The sequence below is a fragment of the Microcebus murinus genome, chromosome 19, assembly GCF_040939455.1.
Source record: "Microcebus murinus isolate Inina chromosome 19, M.murinus_Inina_mat1.0, whole genome shotgun sequence".
In the NCBI taxonomy this organism is placed as follows: domain Eukaryota; kingdom Metazoa; phylum Chordata; class Mammalia; order Primates; family Cheirogaleidae; genus Microcebus; species Microcebus murinus.
The window spans coordinates 4111630-4133586 of record NC_134122.1 but is presented as its reverse complement, the minus strand read 5'-3'; the positions used below and the strand labels follow the sequence as shown (position 1 = coordinate 4133586).

At 53.8% G+C, this 21957-nt stretch overlaps 1 protein-coding gene across 1 annotated transcript in view; it reads right to left on the bottom strand.

Annotated features, from left to right (window-relative positions):
• SEC14L5 (SEC14 like lipid binding 5) overlaps positions 1–21927 on the bottom strand; it is a 37371-nt gene extending 15444 nt beyond the window's left edge. Inside the window, exons 1-6 of the mRNA XM_012743766.3 lie at positions 21699–21927; positions 20838–20951; positions 4783–4932; positions 4360–4491; positions 2652–2780; positions 1879–2071 (exon numbers count right to left, since the gene is read on the bottom strand). Coding sequence (XP_012599220.2) covers positions 1879–2071; positions 2652–2780; positions 4360–4491; positions 4783–4932; positions 20838–20900 — 667 coding nt within the window. The 5' untranslated portion in view covers positions 20901–20951; positions 21699–21927. The remainder of the gene's footprint in view (positions 1–1878; positions 2072–2651; positions 2781–4359; positions 4492–4782; positions 4933–20837; positions 20952–21698) is intronic.
• Between the last annotated feature and the right edge of the window lie 30 nt (positions 21928–21957).

Genomic DNA, 21957 nt, shown 5'->3' with positions numbered 1-21957 from the left:
CACGGTTCCAAGCCAGGCTGTGGCCTCGGACTCTGAAGGCGGTCATTTTTCCAGCACATTTCCGAGGCGGTTCTGAAAACTCATGCTAGGCCAAACCTGGATCTCACTGTGAGATGGGATTTCTCCTCTTTGACCCTCAAAAATGAGGATACTTCCCACCCTCTGGGGCGTGCACAAGGTTAAAACTGGATTCATGGTGTATGTGTGGTTCGTATCCTAGTTTGTTTGTTTTTTCCCCCTTTATATTAGGAACATTTTCCAGGTCAATTAAAATCTGAACTGTGACAAAGGGCTAATTGCCGTAATATACAAAGAGCTCTTACAAAACAATAAGAAATCAATGGGCAAACAGGAAAATGGACAAAGGACAAGAACAGGAGTTCAGCTAACAAAGGAAAACAGAGTCACTAAGCATGAAAAAATAATGCTTGACCTTACTCATAGTGAAAGAACTGATCACTGCTCCACCAGTGATCACTCTTACTGCCTTTCAGAAGTGAAATCTTTACAAAGAGTCTGTGGGAAGCTGGGGTGAAGGCAGGAATAGGCAGTCACACACCTTCAGTGGGAGACTGATCAGCATAACCTCTTTGGAGGTCTAATTGGCAAATCCAACAAAATTTTAGTTGCATATAACCTTCTACTCAGCATTTATGCTATGTATATACTCCTACAAATTTTTAAAAAATCCCTTTACAAAAATGTACCACACTATTTGCATTTTTGAAAAACTGAAGCAACTTAAATTTCCATCAATAGAGGACTCGCCTAATAGACTAGTAATTAAACATAATCAATAAATAAACCACGTGTGGTGGCTCATACCTGTAGTCCCAGATACTCGGGAGACTGAGGCGGGAGGATCGCTTGAGCCCGGGAGTTCAAGTCCAGCCTGGGCAACACAGCAAGACTCAGTCTCTAAATAGTAATAATAAATAAATGTTTATTAATAAGTTGTGGTGCAACCACACATACTATAGAGTAGCAAAAGGAGACATATTCACTTCTACAGAAAGTTGTTCAAGCAACATTAGTGAGTGAAAAAAAGCAATATATGCTAGCACTCTGGGAAGCCGAGGCGAGTGTATTGCTCGAGGTCAGGAGTTCAAAACCAGCCTGAGCAAGAGTGAGACCCCGTCTCTACTATAAATAGAAAGAAATTAATTGGCCAACTAATATATATAGAAAAAAATTAGCCGGGCATGGTGGTGCATGCCTGTAGTCCTAGCTACTCGGGAGGCTGAGGCAGGAGGATCGCTTGAGCCCAGGAGTTTGAGGTTGCTGTGAGCTAGACTGACGCCAGAGCACTCACTCTAGCCTGGGCAACAAAGTGAGACCCTGTCTCAAAAAAAAAAAAAAAAAAAAAGCAAAATATGAAATAGAAAACCTACAATATGTTCTCATTTGTTCAACATAAGGCATACCGTGCAAGTGCGTGTGCACAGCCGTGTGAGTATACATATGTAACGTTACATACGCATATAAGCCTGGATAGCTTCAGAGAACACAAACACACAACTACTGTGGCCTCCAAGGAGAGGAAAGGAATCTTAACTTCTTATGTCACATCTTCCAAGCAGTTTGAATGTTTTTCCTGCCATGACCATGCATTACTCATATAATTAAAAATAGTTGTAAAACCAGAGGAAAAGGCAGTGTCAAGGCACCAGAGATCGATTTCTGATCTAGAAATAAACCAGCCCTGGCTGTTGGACCGGAATGGGGAGAGGGAGAGGCCGCGGGCAGAGGCAGGAGGCTGAGTCACTCCGAGACCCAGCCCCAGCCCCAGGAGGACCGAGGCGGTCCGGCCCCACCCAAGGAGCAAGACAGCCCGCAGCAGGCTCCCAGGGCTGAGCGACCTCGGCCGCAGCGACCTACCGTCCGAGCTGACCGTCTCCCGAGCAGGGCCCGCGGCACTGCTGGGCCCGTCGGCCTCCGGGGAGCCAGCGTCCCGCTGCCCAGCCTGGCCGCGGGCGTCCTCCTCCCGGCCCGGGGCCGGCGTCCAGCGGGGGATGTGAGAGGTGCCCTGGGAGGTGAGCTCGTTCAGGTAATGCTCTATCACCTCCTTCCCCTGAAGCCAGACAGACCAAGGACAGCGGGGTCACCGCAACAGCCGGGAAACCCCCCCCACCTCGCCCTGGTTCCAGCCCCGACTCGTGGCGACTGAGCAGCTAGACGTGGCCCGTCCGAATGGAGAGAGGCTCTGAGCGCCAACACCCACGGATTTCCAAACACAGTGAGAAACGACATACATGACACCGCTCTCTGGTACGTTTATATCGACGACACACTGGATAAAATCCATTGTCAAAATTAATTTTTCCCGTTTCATTACATGAACAGGCCTTTGCTCAGCAATGCATCTGAGGCCTTTAAAACAAACGTGACCATTTTAACCAGGAAAAAGCACCACGGAATGTCCTTCTTCTGTCCAGAGAATTCATTCACATGTCTGGACATCTGGGGGGGGGGGACAATGATGAGGGCACCCTCATTACAGGCCAGTGACTTTCCACCCATTATCTCATGTGATTTGGCTGTTACTAGAATACCCATTTTACAGATGGGAAGACTGAGGCCCCGGCAGGTTCTTGCCGGGTGTCACTCGAGTTGCCAGGTGGCAGAGCAGGTCCTGCCGAGGACTAACGCACCCTCTTGATGTTGGCGGTGTACTGCTTCATGGCGATCTTCTCCAAGGCATTTTCAAAGCCAAAGAAGGAGCGGATGTCCAGGGAGGCAGACTGCTCGAAGCAAGTCCAGTCCTCATTCTCCGGGTGGACCTGAAGGCCAGGCAGGGATGAAGCCGGGGTGTTAGCGTGGGGCCACCATGCCCCCCGAGAGGGCTCTGCCAAGCCTGAGATGGACAGCATGTCACAGCCTGGCAGCACTGTCGGGGACAGCAGTGCCAGGGGCCACCCAGGGAACAGTGCGGGTCTGATACCTGCAGCCCTGCCCCTTAAATACTGTATGTATACGCAGAAAATCACATTCACACACACACATATGCTTAGTATGTCATGCATATAATATATAAATAACTTATATAGCAATACCATACATTTTAGATGTATATTTTAAAACAGTTATTTTTTATATATTTATATTTTTACTGTATAATACATATTCTTATATATCAATAGATATCAGCGAAAAAAAACATCTGTGGGCAGAATCATGCCCAGGAGTCTGCTAAGTATGCAGATTCCTGGGCCCCCTCACCAGCCACTTCTGGCGGAGGGGGCGGGGCGCCGGGGAAGCTGCATTTCACAGCAGCCTCGTGCTGCTGGCGAGCGAGGCGCGGCGGGGCGCAGGCCGAGAGCCCCCACGGGAAGGAGCGTGAAGGCAGCTGCTGCCCACAGCGCCCCACACACGGGAGGGCCCAGAGGCGCTGGAGGCGTGCCGTGCAAACGGGCACCCCCGCCGTTTCTAACAGCCCCCCGCTGCCGTGCCACCGTCCCGTTGTAGCGTGTGAATGGCGTGGCCCAGGGAGGGGAAGCGACTTGCCCCGCGTCACTCAGCAAGACAGGGGCTGCGGAGCAGGGTCCCATCCAGCTCATCGCCCTCAGTCCTCACTCATGCTGTTCCCGCCCCCAGGACTCTGTTCCCAGCCCTTCCAGGGCGGCTCCGCCCAGCCCTGGGCCCGCAGCCTCAGCAGCACCTGCTAAGGAAGCACTCCTCCCACCCGCGCCCGTTCCATCTGCCCGCGCCCTTCCTAGCCCTGCGCACACACAGCCCCGCGGACCTGCTTTTCTCCTCTGGGTCTCCCTGGGGAATGGCAGCTCCATGAGGGCCCCATCATGCAGATGGGGCCGAGCCGCGTGCCCAGCGCTTGGCAGGGTGCCAACACATGATAGGTGCTGACACATGATAGGTGCTCAGTCGTATGTACTGGAGAATCACCATGATCATTAATTATATTAAAAGGTAACACTTACATAGGACTTCGTATGTGCCAGGCCCTGGCCTAAGGGGTTTGGATAGTATATTGCACTTCATTTAATCCTCACCACAACCTATGCCGTAGGCATGGTTATTAACCCCATTTTACAGATGAGGAAACTGAGGCACAGTTTCCTGAAAGAAAGAAGGAAAGGAGAGAGAGAAAAAGGGAAGAGGGGTGCCGGATTTAGCAGATAAAATACAGGAGGTCAGTCACATTTGGATTTCGGATAAACAAGGAATAGTATGTTTCCAAGAAATATTTGAGAAATACTCAGAACAAAGTCTCTGCTGTTTACCGGAGCTGCGCAGGCGCCCGGGCACCCTCCGTGCTCACCCCTGACAAGGCCCTGGGCGGGACAGCGGGGCTGGGTGCGGGGGTCCCGGCGGGGAGGGGCCCGCGGGGAGGGTCCAGCTCACCGTGTAGCTGCAGTTCTCGTGGACCACCACGCGGCTGGCGAAGGTCTCATTGTGCGCCTCGATGAGGAGCGTCCTCTCCTTCCAGTTCAAGACGTTTCTCTGCACGAACACCACGTGCTCGACACCCGCGATCTGCGCGGGAGGGCAGGGGCGAGTCGGGAGGGCCACCCAGACTCCCCCGGCCCGGGGCCACGGATCCCTCCCCGCCGCCCACCCAAGCCGGGCCAAACCCCTGGGACCCTGCGCGGTTCCCCCCAGTCCCCTGGCTGTCGCCCCTCTCGCACCAGGCCGCCCCCACCCCGGAACCTCCATCCGGACCCCCGCGCACCCCCGCCCCACCTCCTGGCCCCGCACCCCGTGCCTGCGCCTCTGCCCACCCCACCTCTGACCTCTGACCTCTGCCCCCTGCCCCCGCCTGCGCACCTTCCGCAGCAGCCGAGGGGCGTCCACGCGCAGCCGGCAGCTCCGCTCCACCACGTGCACCGCCCCGTCGGGGCTGCGGGACTCGCGCAGGACCTCGCTGCCCAGGAAGACGGGGATCTGCGGGCAGGTGGGGAAGCGCTTCTCGTAGGCCTGGGGGGCAGGACGGAGTGAGCGCAGGGCGGGGCGGCCGGAGGGTCGCGCCCAGCACTACCTCCGCCCCTGCAGGACTGTCATCTCATTAGGAGACGGGGTGTCACAGCCGGGAAAAGCGTCCCAGGCCCGTGGAAAGAGCAGGGACCCTGCTGTCACTACCGACAATACCTGCATTCAGCGCCTCTCAGAGCCGTGATCTGAACAACGAAGTGGCAAATAATCACACACACACAAAGTTCACAGCTAACACAAGAGTTTGGCAAAGCTTCAGGATATAAAATCACTATGCAAAAAATCAGTGTTATTTCTATATATTATCAATAAACAAATCAAAAATATTTAAAATGCAATTTACAATAACATCAGAAAGAATAAAATATTAATACTTAGGAATACATTTAACTAAGGAAGTTCAAAACTTTTACTCTGAACACTCTAAAACATTGCTGAAAAAAATTAAAGACCTAAAGGAATGGAAAGGCATCCCATAGTCATGGACCAGAAGACTTAATATTGTTAAGATGGCAGTATTCCCCCAAATTGGTCTACAGATTCAACAAAATCTCTACCCACACCCCAGCTGAATTCTTAACAGACATTGATGGGCTGATCCTAAAATTAATATGGAAATGCAAGAGACCCAAGATGGCCAAAACAATCTGAAAAGAACAAAATTGGAGGACTCGTATTTCCTGAATTGAAAACTTTACTACGTGGCTACAGTAATCAAAACAGTGTAGTACTGGCATAAAGATGTTAATAGATATACAGCTCAATGGAGTAGAATTGAATCCATAAATAAACCTTCACAGTTACCAGCCATTGACCTTTGGCAAAGGTGTCATCAATACAATCCAATGGGGGGAAGAATAATCTTTTCCACAAGTGGTGAGGGCACATCTGGATGCCCACATATAAAAGAATGACGTCTTTGGACCCCTACTGAATACCACACACAAACATTAACACAAAATGGACCAAAGGCCTAAATATAAAAGTTAAAACTATAAAACTCTTAGAAGAAAACAGGAGTAAATCTTTATGCACTTGGATTAGGCAATGGTCTCTTACTTATGACACCAAAACCACAAACAACGAAAGAAAAAATAAACTGGATATCATCAAAATTGAAAACTTTTGTGCTTCAAAGGATATCAGCAAGAAAGTGAAAAGGTAAACCAGATAATGGGAGAAAATTTTTGCAAATTATACATACATAAATATGCGTAAAATGGAAGACTTGTATCTAGAATATATAAAGAAATGTTAGAATTCAATAATAAAGAGAGAATACAATTTACAAATGGGCAGAGGATCTGAATAGACATTTCTACAAGGAAAATATACCAATGGCCAAAAAGCAAATGAAAAAATGCTCGACATCATAGTCACTAGGTAAATGCAAATCAAAACCACAATGACATACCGTTTTGCACACACTAGGATGACTGTAATAACAAAGACAGATAATAGCAAGAAACTGGAACCCCCAGACCCTGCCACGAGGATGTAAAATGGTACAACCACTTTGGAAGATAGTTTGGCAGCTCTTCAAATGGTTAAACGTAGAGTTGCCATATGATCCAGCAATTCCACTGCTAAACATATACCGAAGAGGCATGAAAACATAGGTCCATGCAAAAACTTATACACAGATGTTTACAGCAACAGTATTCATGATAGCCAAAAAGTAGAAATAACCCAAACCTCCATCAACTGATTAGTGGATAAATTAATTGTGGTCTGTCCACACAATGAAATATTATTCAGCCTTAAAAAGGAACAGGTACTGACCCATGCTACAATGTGGATAAGAAACCTCGAAAACATTATGCTAAGTGAAAGAAACCAGACACAGAAGACCACATGTTGTACGATTCCCTCCACTTACGCGAAATGTCCAGACCAGGCAAATACAGAGTGACAGAAAGTAGATTAGTGGTTGCCAAGGGCTGGGGGTGGGAGGAGAGGGCGGCATGAGGGCTAAGGGGTACAGAGCTTCTCTCTGGGGTGATGAGAATATTCTGAAACTGACTGTCGTGAGGGTTGCACAGTGCTGTGAATATACTGAAAGCCATTGGACTATATACTTTTATTTTATTTTATTTTTTGAGACAGAGTTTTGCTCTGTCACCCCGACTAAAGTGCAGTGCCGTTGTCAAAGTGCAGTGCCGTCGTCGTAGCTCACAGCAACCTCAGACTCCTGGGCTCAAGTGATCTTGCTGCCTCAACCTCCCAGGTAACTGGGATTACAGGCATGCGCCACCACGGTGGGCTAATTTTTCTATTTTTAGTAGAGATGGGGGTCTCACTCTTGCTCAGGCCGGTCCTGAATTTCTGAGCTCAAGCGATCCTCCCGCCTCGGCCTCCCAGAGTACTAGGATTACAGGCGTGAGCCACCGCGCCCAGCAAATATGTGTGCTCTGTGAGCCACAGCAGGTCTCGCCCCGCCTGACAGCACAGACTCCAGCCCCCACCTGGGTGCTGGTCCCGGCTCCACCGCTTATGGGCTGGGTGACCTTGGGCAGGTTACGTAACCTCTCAGTGCCCTACTGCACAGGGCGGCGGTGAGAACTGAGCAAGCTGACGTGGCTGCAGGACTATTTCCTCGGCAGCTTCGCGGTCTCACGCGTGGCGGTGAACGCAAGCGGGAGTTAAGTCAGGCTCCCCCGAGACCCTGTGCCCTTCAGAGGGGAGGCGCCTCGGCCCAGTGCAGAGTCCCCTGCCGGCGGGGATGGCTCCCTGAGCCTTGCTGTCCTCAGAGCCACTTGGGCCAGCCCCAGGCTGCGAGCTGGGGATGTGTCCTTCTGCGGGGGGAGGGGGTCCTCCCAGGCAGGGGTGGGGCTGGGTGAAGGTAGCCCAGGGGTCCCCAAGCCCAGGAGCGCACTCAGGGAGGGGAGAGGCTGTACCCAGTTCTCCAAGTGCCAGGGTCCACGCTGGTGGGGGCGTGTCCTGCCATCTGGCTTGACCTTCTCTGTTATTCCAGCGGGTCCCCGCTCGCTGCCTGTCACGGCCCGTGTGCCCCGAAATCGGGATCGTTGCAAGCTCCAGAAATAGTGCCTAGTGCTGGCATCTGAGGACAGACACCTCCTCCCCTTCCCTCCCGGCTCCTAGGAAAAGAGGTAGGGGGAGGGGAGCCAAGGAAGAAATGGAAACAGGCCCAGGTGGCCTTGGTGTCACCCCAGGCCGTGGGAGGCCAGCCAGCCCTCCCTCCGCCAGGGTCCCGGGAGGACAGAGCTGCCTCCGGCCATGGTTCGGGGTTGGTCGCTTTGACAAAACACAGCATGGTTAGAATGGGGACCCCCACATCTCCCCAGCGTGCGCCCGCCATGGGGCTCCCAGGGTCTGCGCTTGGAGAGCTGGCAAGGCAGGCCCCCGACAGGGTGCGCTGCATGTCTCCGGCCGCCTGGGACCCTCTCTGGAAGGGTGGCGGTCCCGAGGAAGAGGGAGCTGCGGGGAGAGGCAGGAGGGGTGGGGGCCTGGGTGGGAGCTCAGCTGCCCCTTCCCGCTGCTCATCACCTGGAAAGCGGGCCTCTGCCTCGCACGTGCCAGTCTCTGAGTGTCCCACAGAGCAGAGTAAGAGGCTAGAATTTGTATTCTCCAGGAGGCAGGACTGAAATGGTGGCACAGGGCACACACGCCCGCCAGGACCGCAGCTCCCTCCTGGCCCCATCTGAGCCCGGGCGGGCCGCGTCCCGCTGGCGTGGGAGGAAAGGTGTGCCCCTTTCGGACGTGGCCAGGCTCAGTCCCAGCCTCTGCCACTTTCTAAATGGGTGTCCTTGGGCAAGTCACTTGCCCTCTCTGAGCCTCTGTCTGGTCATCTGTGAAATGGGATGGCAGCGAGGATGTCGCCAGAGTCCCAAAGCGGTGAGCGCCCGCAGTCCTGACGGGCTCCCTCCAGCTGTGTGCGTCCTCCCGCTCAGTCCCATGATGGTGTCCTCATTTGACAAATGTTGAGCCCAGAGCCCAGAGAGATTCAGTATGTTACCCAAGGTCACACAGCACGGAAGGGTGCACCTGGATTTGGATCCTAGCTGGGCCCAGCACCCGCTCCCTCCGGGAGCCCCGGCTCAGCAGCTGGGCTTGTCCTCGTGAGCGGCTCAGAAACAGAGCTGGCATTGTCCCCAAGGCACTGCAGTGACATCTTCTCCTTTTTCCCCCCTCAGTCCTTCAGCTTCTGCCAGGCAGCGGCCACACCACTCCTGACCCTCTCCCCTTCCTCCCGACAGTTCAGTCTCCCGTACCCCCGATGACAAGCGTTGAGGGAGGGATGTACTCGGAACAGGCCTTGATGTCCAGCATAAAGCCCACGCTCCTCACTGTGGCCCCCGGCCCAGCTCTCCCCCGCCCCCCAGCCTGCACCAGCCACAGGGCCTTTGCACTTGCTGTTCCCAATGCTTGGGCCGCTGATGGAGTCCCTTGACAGTGAAGGGTGCGGGAGGTGCGAGTCACTGGGGCTTCCTGGAGAGGTAGGACCTGGATTGGGACTAAGGAGATGCTTGGGCTTCAGGGCCTCATCCACGCCGGTCCCTCTTCCCGGGACACCCTCCCCGCCCCTCCTCTGCACGACGGCCCTGTTCTCCACCCTGTAGCCCGTCCGTTTCCTTGGCAGCGCCCAGCATGCCTGTGACCACAGACGCGCCCGCACGTGGCGTGCGCCAGGCCTGGCCAGCGAAGGAGGACCGCCTGCCCTCCCAAGCACAGCCTCACGCCTGCCGGCTCCCGTCCCGGCACGCCCTGGGGGCTAACAGAGACACGCCGGCCAAGGAGGAAGGAAACAGTATGCCCTTGCCGCCGGCCCGGACGGCCCCAAGTCCGGCATCCAGGGAGGGCACAGCAGCCAGTCAGGGCCAGGGCTCCCCGGCTCACTTCCTGTCCGAACAAGCCTCGGTCACGGCAGCCCCGTCTGGAGCCCCCGGATAACAGGCGCAGGAGGGACGGTCGGCTTGGGCACAGCTTGCCCTGACTGCAAAAGGGAAGGCACTGCCCTGTCACAGTGACCAGGGGCTGCTCCAGTGACAGAGCCACACGTACTGGGGGCACCCTGGAGCTCAGGTCTTGGGGGACCCTGGTATTGGGGGGCCCCAGAGCTCAAGCTCCATCTCAAAGGTGTCCCTCCCAGAGCCAGAGGTCCAGTGTCAGAGGACTGCCAGGCGTGTCGGGCACCGCGATGCTGGCGTTTATGACGTGCTGCCTGCAGCACCGCGTCCTCACACTCCCGGCTGAGACGGGAACTAGCACGCCCCCATTTCACAGATGAGCAAGTGGAGGCCAGGGACAGCAGAGTGACTTGCCCGGCAGCACACAGCCAGCGTCTGTCTCCCCAGCTTCACTGCGGCACCTCGGAGGGTGCAGGCTTGTCCCTGCTCAGAGAAGCCCCTTCCTCTGCGCCGGCCGAATGAAGTGCAGGTGCCTGCCACGCGGAGAGGGGCTTTACCTAGAAGGGCCTAGGGAGCCCCGGGAGGTTGTAGAGCACCTCCCTCCCCTGGCAGGCCCACGTGAGGCCTTCGCAGGTCCTCGGCCATACCCACAGCCATCACGTCACACGCTTGGCGGACATTCGATTCAACCTGCACTCGTTTTAATTCCGCAGGCTTCCTTTTGTGTTCTGGAGTTGCCGCGTTATTTCCTTTCCCTGTCAGAGGTAGCTGTGACCCTTGGGAAGCTCTGGGCCCCGGCACCCCGCCCTGGGGGAGACCCCACACCCCACCCTGGGGGAGACATCGCACCCCGCCCTGGGGGAGGCCCCACACCCCGCCCTGGGGGAAGCCCCGCACCCCGCCCTGGGGGAGACATCGCACCCCGCCCTGGGGGAGGCCCCGCACCCCGCCCTGGGGGAGACCCCACACCCCGCCCTGGGGGAGACCCCACACCCCGCCCTGAGGGAGGCCTTGCACCCCGCCCTGGGGGAGGCCCCGCACCCCGCCCTGGGGGAGACCCCACACCCCGCCCTGGGGGACACCCTGCACCCCGCCATAGGGGAGACCCCCGCACCCCGCCCTGGGGGAGACCCCCTCACCCCGCCCTGGGGGAGACCCCGAACCCCGCCTTGGGGGAGGCCCCTGCAGAGGTTCTCGGACCAAACAGTCTCGGCCCGCCCACAGGGCCTCACAGAATCAAACGGCTCGTGGGACCCTCCCCGTGTTGTAAACCAGCTCACACTGGTTTCGTCTCTGCCCAGGAGCCCCTGCTGCTGGCTCCTTTCCCCACAGTTGGCCTGACCACCCACGTGTGAGGCCGGAGCCTCTGCCTGCTAAACACACACGCAGTGTGGCCTGGTCAGGGACACACGGCTGCAGAGGGTTTGGTTGCAGCCCTTCTGCCAGGTGGCCGGAGAGGACGTCCAAGCCTGCCCACTCAGAAAAGGAGCCGGTCCAAGGCCCGGGACCCACCCTGCAGGGCCGGGGTGGGGCAGGCGGGGACCAGCTGGCCACCTCCTATGGGGTCCCCATCCTGCAAAATCCACACTGGCACATTTGGCACGTGGGGATGGGAGCCTGGACCCCCACCCAGACTCACCCACCCTGAGGCCGGGTGACCTTGGGTGTGACACATCCCCTAAAGCAGAATAGTCACAAAACCCCCCAAGCAGCACTCAGCTGTGCCTGTTCCCTTCCCTCGTGCATCACGACTGCTGAGCAGGGTCACCGGCCCCTGACACCCATGAATCCCCAGGGCTTTGTAAAACGCCTAGCACATAGTTGACACTCAGTAGACATTCACATGCTGAATGCACGAGTGACAGCCTAGCACAGCCACTAAGAGCGTAGGGGCCCGGTGTGGTGGCTCACGCCTGTAATCCCAGCACTTTGGGAGGTGGAGGCAGGAGGATTGCCCGAGACCAGGAGCTCGAGACCAGCCTGAGCAACATAGCAAGACCCTGTCTCTACCCCAAAAACAAAAATATTAGCCAGACGTGGTGGTGTGAGCCTGTAGTCCCAGCTACTCGGGGGCTGAGGCAGGAGGATCGCTTGAGCCCAGGCAATGGAGGTTGCTGTGAGCTAGGCTGACACCACGGCACTCTAGCCTGGGTAACAGAGTGAGACTCTGTCTCAAAAAAAAAAGAGCATAGGCTCTGGGACCTGGATTCGAATCTCTGCTCTGCCTCTCACCAGCGGTGTGGCCTTGAGCAAGCCATCAAGCTCTCAGTTCCTCACTTCACTCAGTTGTAAAAAGGGGAACAAGAAAGGTGTCGCGATTACTGCGTTGTCGGAGGAGAAAAGGAGTCCGTTTTGGAAAATGCTTAGAGCAGTGCCTGGTGCATGGTTCGTTCTCCATAAACGTTTGTTAAATAAATTTAAATTTTAAAAACGCATGAGATTCTATAAAGTACAGACAAGCTATTTCTGCTGATGGCTTGACAGCGGAACCCTCCTCCCCTCCTTCCTTCCTTCCTGCTCTTCCTCGTCCAAATGCAAAGGAAGCTGGGACACGGCTCTTAACCCAAACTCCCACCAGGAGCGCAGAAAGAACATGCAAACGGCACCAGTGTGTTCTAGCCCAGCGCGCCACCTTCCCTGTTCTGCAGGCTGCGCTCGGGGCAGCCACGGCTCGAGGGCCCCTCCTCCCCGTCCCACTCCTCGGGAGCCTTCCTTGTCAACCCCCGCCCTCCCCCTTGCAAGCCGGGGAGACCCCAGGACAGATGAGATACCCATCCTCACCTCCCCCAGCTTTTAAAAAATTGAAATATAATTCCCAGATCGTAGAATTGACCCTTTTAAAGTATACAGTTTAATGTGTTTTATTTAGTACATTCACAAAGTCACAACCGTCACCACTATCTAATTCCAGAACACTTCCATCACCTTCAGAAGAAACCTCGTACCCTCAGAAGTCACCCCCCTTTCCCTCCTCCCGCACCCCAGCCCTAGATGACCGCTCGTCTACTTTCTGTCTCTAAGGACTTCTCTTTTCTGGATATTTCATAGAAATGGGATCACACCGGACATGGTCCCCTGTGACTGGCTTCTGTCCCTCGGCACGCTGTTTGTAGGTCCGTGCATGTTGCGGCGTGTGTCAGTGCCGCGTGCCTGTGGCCGACTGCTACGCCGTTGGGTCCAGCCCCCACCACCCTTTTTTGGAGGTGCTCAGCCGGAGCTTGCTGAGTGAGTCATTGGATGCCCCGATGGCAGCCGTGTCATCCCAGCTGACGAAGGGAAGCGGGCACGGTACAACCAGGGTGACATTATTCCGGAAGCCCTTTGAGATGACTGACGGCTGCAGAGGACCTGCAAAGGCAGCTACACCCAGATGGCCCGGAGCCCAGGACCCGCCGCTGTCCTAGGCAAAGCCAGCTGGGGAGTCACAAGGGGTGGAGACGCGAGTCAGACCAGCCTCTGCAGGCCGGGCACCTGGGCCTGGTGAGAGGACAGGGCTGCGTGGGGGGCAGCAGAGACAGAGCCCAGGGGCAGAGCCCCCTCTGCCACTTGTCAGCTGGGTGTCCTCGGCCCAACCTCCCTGAGGCTCAGTTTCCCCAGAAAGAAGAGGAGAATAACCATGATGACACCTGATCCGTGACACACCCTTTGCTGCAAAGATGAAAGGGTGTGCCCGCGTAAGGCAGTGGCACCGTGCCACATACCCACCATCGCTTTTCTTAATAGACGAGAGTAAATCAGCAGGGACTTGAACTGATATCTGTACACGAATGTTCATGGCAGCGCTACTCACAACAGCGAAAACATGGAAACAACACACATGTCCACCAACCGGTGGATGGAAAAACAAAAGGTTTCCTACCCATGCAATGGAATATTACTGAGCGATAGAAATGAGTGAAGCCCTGACACACGCTACAGCACGTATGAATCGTAAAAATGTTATGTGAGTGAAAGAAGCGAGTCACAGAAGGACAAATATAGTATGATTCTTCTTATATGTGGTCCCTAGAGTGGTCAAGTTCATATAGAGAAAGCAGAACAGAGGTTCCCAGGGTCCGGGCCGGGGGAACGGGGCTTGGTGTTTGATGGGTGCAGAGTTTCAGTTCGGGTGAGGAAGGAGGGGGTGGATGATGGCGATGGTCGCACAGGGTGAACGTACTTAATGCCCCTGAACTGTGCACTGAAAACGGTTAAAATGATAAATTTTAGCGCATTAAAGAAAATAGAAGGTCTATGGCCCTATCGGAAGCATTTGCCATGATTGGGGGCAGGATATTATGTCTGTGTTTGTTTGTATTTTCAACATCGCTGTCGCTATGTCTTTTGCTCACCACTGAATTCCCTGGTGCCTTGTGCCACACCTGGGACCTTGTAGACATTCAGCCACTATTTGTTGAATGAAGGAAGGAAGGAAGAAATGAGTGAATGGCCAGGTGCCAGGGAAATAAAACAGGAAAAGAGAACCACCTTCGTATGTAGCCCTGGAGGAGTAGCCGAGGAAGTACGGGTCTCCCGGTGTCGGGGCGGGCAGGCCTGTGTCTACACCCACAGGGAGTGTTGGCAGGTGCACGGCTCAAAGAGTGTCTGTGCCTGTCTGTTGCTGTTCATGCCCCACCCTCAGAGAGCTAAGTTCTGGAAGGCACTTATTGGGCAGCTGAGTAAATGCCCGAGGGACTCCCCCTGGGTTTGTCACGGGGGCGGCCAGGGAGCCAGCGGTGAACCAGGTGGGGGCAATAGCTTTGCCTGCTGTTAGCAGGTCCCCAGCCCGTGGCTGCAGCAGGCGGCAAAGTCATCGGGCCCGGTGACTCGTTCCTGCTTCTTGCACGTGGGGACGCACCCTCAGAGCGGAGGAGGCGGAGGCCCACGCACCCAGCACGGGCGCTCGCAGTGGCTAGGAGTCACCCATGGTCGGGAGCAGGGCCCGGGACTTCCGGGACCAGGTAGGTGGCGTTCCTGATGGTTCAGGGAGGGCAGCCCAGAGCGGCTTGGCATTTCTGTGCTACGACGGGAACTTGCTCAGAGGGGAAACGCTATTTTAGGTTTTCCAAGCGTCTCAGGAATGCCCCAGACCTCTGTCACCTCTGCTTCCTGGCTGCTCTCCCGACTTCCTGGCTGGAAACCCTCCTTCCATCCCCTTTCCAACCTCAGATCTGGTCACGTCACTCCCTCCCTCGGCAACTCTCTGCCTAGCTGACTCAAACGACCCTCGAGTGGCCTCCAGCAGGCCCTTCTCTGTGTTCCCACAATGCCCTGTTCTTCATTGCCAACAGTTCTGCAAGGTGTTTACCACACCACACACACACACACACGTGCGCGCACACACACACGTGTGCACGCGCTCACACGCACATACACCCACACGCACACACACTGGGAGCTCTATGAAGGCAGGAGCCACATCAAGAGAACCAGATGAACAAGACAGACGCAGCCCTGCCTTCCTGGACCTTCCCTTAATGAAAAGACCAGTTTAAACAAGCAAATTAATAGAGTAATGATGCATTTCAAAAAGTGCTAGGAATCAACTCATTTGCAGCCCTGCACCTAGCACAGCACCTGGCACACAGTAGAAACTCAAATATCTGGGGAATGCACACACACACACACACACGCACATCATGAATTAATGCACGCAGAAAACAGCGACTGAAGGCCTTAGTGTATCTCCGGGCGTTCCGAAGTCGGAAGATCACCTCACTGGGCAACAGATCCACTCTGTTCTCCCAGCCCAAATCAGAGACACGTTAAAGGTAGAAAACATTGCTTCCCCTTAATCTGTTAGCAACCAGATCAGATGACAGGGCTCTGGGGAACTAATTTAAACTCATTTAAATAAGGCCCCTGCTGCTTTATTAAAACTACGACCATAACAACGCTTCCAACTATAACTGCTTTTGGCCTGGGCCACGAGAATTCGAGAATTCACCTTCACCGGCTGCTCCTTATTAACAATCCATTTGCTAAATTACAAGCTGTTTGTCAATACAGCAAGGCCAAGCCTTTAAATATTTTAACACTTAATTGCTGAACCACAGAACCTCACCTCCATAACCCTCCCTCCGCATGAAAAGCCTATTGATCGGGAAACTCTACTCCGAGCCACCTTCCTTCTTTGCATTTGCAGGATCGGAGAGGACCTGAAGCCACGAGCACCTGGAGCTTGCATCCCACAGGGAGACCTGGGCAGTGGCTGGACAAGAGGGGACCAGGTCATTGCTGAAGCCACGGTACCCACAGATGCTTATGGAACCGCAGAGCCAGAATCCGGAGGCTCGGGCTGCGGGCTCAGATTCCCGACGTTCGAATCCCAGCTCTGCCGTTTACTGAGCGTGTGGGCTGAAGTGTGTCCCCTAAAATAAGCATGTCACAGCCCTCACCCTGGGTGCCTGGGAGTGTGACCTTATTTGGAGACAGGGTCTTCACAGAGGGGATCAAGTTAAAATGAGGTCGTTGGAGTGTCCTTATACATCCAACATGACTGGTGCTTTATAAGAGAGGGAAATTTGGACACAGAACGCCATGCGAAGACTGGAGTTACGGGGCCACGGCCCGGGAAACCCCAGGGAGGCCTGCAGCAGACCCTCCCCTGAGCCTTCAGAGGGCCTGTGACCCTGCTGACACCTTAATTGCAAGCTCCCGAGAGGCAATCAATTCCTGTTGTCCTAAGCCACCAGTTTATGGCACTTTGTTACAGCAGCTAATACACTAAGGAGGGGCTTCCCAGCCTTGCTGAGCCTCGGTTTCCTCTGTGGCTACATAGAGACCAGGCTGCTGCGGTAGACCTGCCTCTGAGCCGGCAGACAGGCTGGAGCGCGTGGTGTTTAATAATCAGCATCCTCTGCCCTCCAGGAACCAGGGTCTGGGATCGGGCCGTGCTCCCCTCCCCAGGGTCCCAAGGGGGCACAGGCGTCTGGGACAACATCGTGAGGGCGACTGCACCAGCAGGAACAGCCGCTCGGCCCAGACGCCACCCCAGGAACTTCACATCCTCAATCCAGCGACGAGAAACACCAAGCTTGAGGCTGGGAATGTACATTCTGGATCCATATGTCCCCACCTGCCGCATGTTTGACTGGGGCTGCCCGCAGAGCTCCTCCCACGTGTGGGTGTGGGGAGTACGGGAGTCAGCATTTGGAAGGCAGCTGTGCCCAACACTATACCACCAGCTCGGGAGTCAGTATTTGAATGGGCTCAGAACAGTGTCTGGAGCTTAATAAGTGCCAGGTATGAGTTTGTTAAACAAAATCTAAATTAGAATCTGCTTAGCCCCATCGAATAACCACCACTCCTCATTCACAGCAGAGAATATGTTCATCCAAAAACTTGTGCAGAAATGTTTATAGCAGCATTATTCATAATAGCCCAAAATTGAAAACAACTTACATGTCCATCAATTGATAAATGAATGAATAAAATGTGATATGTTCATACACAAGGAACTGTTATTTGGCCCCCAAAAGGAATGAAGAGTCTATACACGACATGGATACACCTTGGAAACATCACACTCGGGGGGTGTGCTTCTCCCAAACTCGCTGAGACGTACAGCTCTTTATATGTCCATCGCACCTCCATAAAGGGGTTTCTAAAAAACGTATCGTAGTGAGAGAAGCCAGACACTGAAGGCCACAAACTGTATGAGTCGTCTATGCGAAACTTCCAGAATAGGTAAATCCATAGAAACAGAGAGCAGGTTAGTGGTTGCCCGGGGTGGGGGGCAGGTCAGGGGAACACAGTGAGATTAGGGGGTCATGGCTCACGGGTATGATATGGGGTTTCTTTTTGGGGGTGATAAAAATGTTCTGGAATTGGCTGGGCTGATGGTTGCACAGCTCCGTAACTATATTAGAACGAAACCCACTGCCTGGTGTCCTTTCAATGGATGAAGTACCTGATAAGTGAGAAACGTCTCGGTAAAGCAATCACCCCCTCCAACCTTGGATACGGCTACTGAAGCTGCCTGAATCGTCTTAGTTGTTCCTCTGTTTGCCACGGCGATGCAAGCGCATTGTTCGGAATCAAATTACACAGAATGCTGTCCAGAAAGAAGAGAACGCAAAAATGCCCTGGGATCCCACCCTTTGGAAGCAGAATTCACACCAAGGGATTTGGAGAGAGATGCCCACTCATTTGATTAGATAAATTTTCTAAGTGGAAAATTAATTTCAAAAAAATTTCTTTATGTTGGGTCTAACAAGGTTGCCTCTAAGTGCTATTTTATAATCAACTCCACGAGCCCAATTTCAGCCATTTGTGTCATCGCTGGTGGACTTCTAAAGAGGCAAGGGGCACTTTGACTCTCAAGGCGGTTTTGTTAAACAGAAAAACCAAAAGGCCAGCTCCTCCCGGTCACTCGGATGCAGTGAAAATAGCTGAGTTCATCCGAAACTTCCCCGGCATCTGACCCAAACTGAGGGCAAGTGTTTAGCTGAGAAACAAAGACGGACATTAAGTACAGAAAACCCCTTTTGTGCCTACACAGCGCGCAAGTTATGTTGAGTTATGCAGCTATTTTGGGGACAATAATGTTTTGTAAACAGTCAGCAAAGTAGCTTTGTCTGCGGCCATGTGGCTTGGGACCATTTTACACACAAGGGCTGTATGGAAGATAAGGACATGGTCATGGCAGTCCCTTTGAAAAATATGAATGACTTAAATTAACAGATAAATATTTGAAAAAAAAAATTTTTTTTACTCCACCCACAAGCGTCTGTATGTCAACACCTAGAGACTGTTAACAGCTAAGGCAACAAACAAGCCTGCCTTCCTCTACACAACAGGAAGCTTACAAAATGTATTTAACACATCCCAATAAAGGCAATGCAAGTAAGTTACCAGTTCTATTCACACAGCCATGTAGCCCTAAGTACTACATTAATGGGCATGGTTTTTTTTTGGTGGGGTGGTTGTTTGTTTGTTTTGAGACAGAGTCTCACTCTGTAGCCCTGAGTAGAGTGCAGTGGCAGCTAATTTTTCTATTTTTAGTAGAGATGGGGTTTCACTCTTGCTCAAGCTGGTCTTGAACCCCTGAGCTCAAGCGATCCTCCTGCCTTGGCCTCTTAGTGTGCTAAGATTACAGGCATGAGCCACTGTGCCCAGACTGGGCATGATTTATTTTAAAATGCAAAAATTGCAAATATTTTTGAGAACCCTAAAACTGCTAAATTAAGTTGACATTTATTGAGCCCATGCAATCGTTGGTTTTCCATTTTATAGTTATGTGTCTCAGCTTCATGGCAGAGAACCAGGGGTCCCTAGATTATTCCAGAAGAGTGGAGACAGCTTCTCTCTTCTATTGAATGAATGAACAAGCCCTTGAGTCTTAGAATATGTGAGCTGCTGGGAGCCTTAAACATAGGATGATTATTTATATTTATCTACCACTTATTGTCTGCTTGGTATGGATACACACACATACACACACACAATCACTTTTCATACTCATGGCAACCTTGTGAGCTACATATAATCATCCCTGTTTAACAAATGAAGAAACAAAGGCTCAGAGAAGTTCAGCAACTTTCCAAAGACACACAGCCAGAGCATGGCAGAGCAGCAGGAGGGACCCAGACCCAGAGTCTTTTCATCACCCCATAGCGTCACACCCCCATTACAAAGGAGTCAAGTCGCACAGGCAAAACAATAACAGTTACAGCTAGACCTCATCGAGCACCTGATCTGCTTTACATATATTGATTCATTTCATCCACAGCACGACACCAGGATTTTAGAAACCAGGTGACTCTCATTTTAGAGATGGGCGTGGAGGCTCACAGAGGTCAAATGACTTGCCCCAAAGTGCCCCAGTTGTGGAGCAGGGAATGACCCCAGACTAGCTCCTGCCTCTCTGTTCTCCTGGGACCATCTGCACACAACAGCACAACGTGTAACGATGACTTCGGTGATGCTTTTTAACTCTTTATGCGACTATAAACACATATGCGTGCGGATTCATAGAAGAAGGCAGGACACACACATGCAGAGCCATCAAAGGATATGCTAGTCCTTGGGTAGAAGGCTGGGGTTAAGCATCCAGGGGTGGGGCAGGAGGGTTGGGTGAATTCTGGGACACCCACATTTTGTGAGTTCCTACTGTGTGCCCAGCACACAGCCAGGACACCATGAATTATCGCATTTACTCCTCACTGCAACCCCACAGCATTGCCCTGCCATGACTGAAGCTCAGAAAGCCAGAGTGATGGGGCCAGGCTGGGATCCCACATGTGCCTGGCTCCAGCACCTGCCCTTGATGCATAGACCACAGACCCAGGAGGCCAAGAACCTGGGAGCCAATTCTAGCCTCAAACTACTTTCTGCACAACCTAAGTATGCCACATAGCTACTCTGAGCACCCAGACCCCTTACCACTCACCCCCTCTCTCCTCCTGGTCTCAGCTTCCTTGAAGGGGAGAAAAGGTCTTTGCACAGGAGGATCCTGGGGGGTTGCAATTAGAATCAAGGCTCTGGAGTCCCCTCTGCACAGATCTGAGCCTGACTCCACCTCTTCCTAGCTACAGAACTTGGTGTCATTCCTCTACCTTTCCAAGTCTCAGTTTAGTGGAAGAGAAATGGGAATAATGACAGCTATTGGAGGGAACTTCATACATAAGGACCTAGCACTTTAAATATGCAATGAGTGGCTGCTGTCATCGTCATCGTTGTCATATTTACCATGATCATTATGATCATTACACAAAAGGACAGCAGTGGGTGGCCCAGATCTTTGTTTTCTGTCAGGGGAGTCTAAGGTGGGAGGAGAGGCAAACTTCAACAAGGAGAAGAAAGAAAAACCTTGTGTTTTGGTCGCTGGGCAGGGGCTCCAGAGGTTCTGGTGGAAGGCGGAAGGGGATGGCTGGGCCGAGGTGTCACTGGTTAGATGTCTGACCCACGAGATCAGCCAAGCAGCTCAAAAGCTCCTTGTGATCTGGAGGTCCGAGCTGATTCCTCTTTCTCCTGTTATAGCTAACCTCCTGAGTCCCTCCAACTGTCACTTGAGGGGCCCAAGAGTCAGGGGTCACTCACCGCCATGACCAGCTCAAATGGGTACTTGTAGACACGAACAGGAGATTGGTACTTCTGCACCATGTTCACACCGGAGCGCCAGCGGAAGTCACCAGGCAGGGGCGAGCACGGAGCCTGGGTGAAGGGTGACTGGTGAGGTGGCAGCTCCCTCCACATGAGGCAGGGACACTGCCCACTACTGGGAAGGGTAGGCCCAGCCCCCCAGCCCCACCCACACGTCTCCCAAGCCCTCTAAGTGAGAAGGCCAAGATGATCCCCAAATTACTCGGGTCAGGCCCCAGACACCTGTCCTGCCCCAGACCATGCTCACTCTCCCAAGGACTGTCAGCACCCCAAATTTTCCTCCATCCCCATCCCTTCACACTGAAGGCCCCAGAAGTCTCTGCCACCCCCAGGAACACATGCATATTTGCAATTCCTACACTCCCACTACTCCCTTCGCGCCTGCACCCACAGCTTGCCACGCACGTCCTGACCGGTAGTCTCCCCAAGTGTCCCTGCACTTTTCCTCCCACTTTCCTCCAAGACACCCTGACATACACACACAGCCTCCACCAAATTTCATAGGCACTGTCTCTGTCGCACACACGCGCACATGCAGGCTCCCCTCCCTCATGGGACCTCCCTTGCACACGCCCACAACTTTTCACACACGCCCAGCTCCCGGGAGCACACACCTGCCCAACTCCACACACACACGGTTCCCTTGGTGCGCACAGACGTCCACACATGCACACACGGCCATGCGCACATGCACATACACACACGTACACACACATAAAGGCACTCACACACGTACACACACATAAAGGCACTCACACACACATGCACGCATCTGCCCCTGTAGCCCCGCTCACTCACCCTCGCCTCCGGGGACGCAGCCTGGGGGCCTCGCTCTGGGTGTTCAACCGGCTCAGGAGCTGAGCTCGCCGCCTGGCCCGGAGCGCAGAGTCTGGGGCGGGGGCCGATCGTGGCGGCTCAGCCCTAGGAGTCCCGCCCTGCACACCCTGCGGCGGGCCAGGCCAGCCGGGGAGACGCGGGAGGGGCGGGGGCGAGACCTGCGTGGCCCGGAGCGCTCCAGGACCCGGGACAGCGGAGATCCCGGCATGGCCCCGCCCCC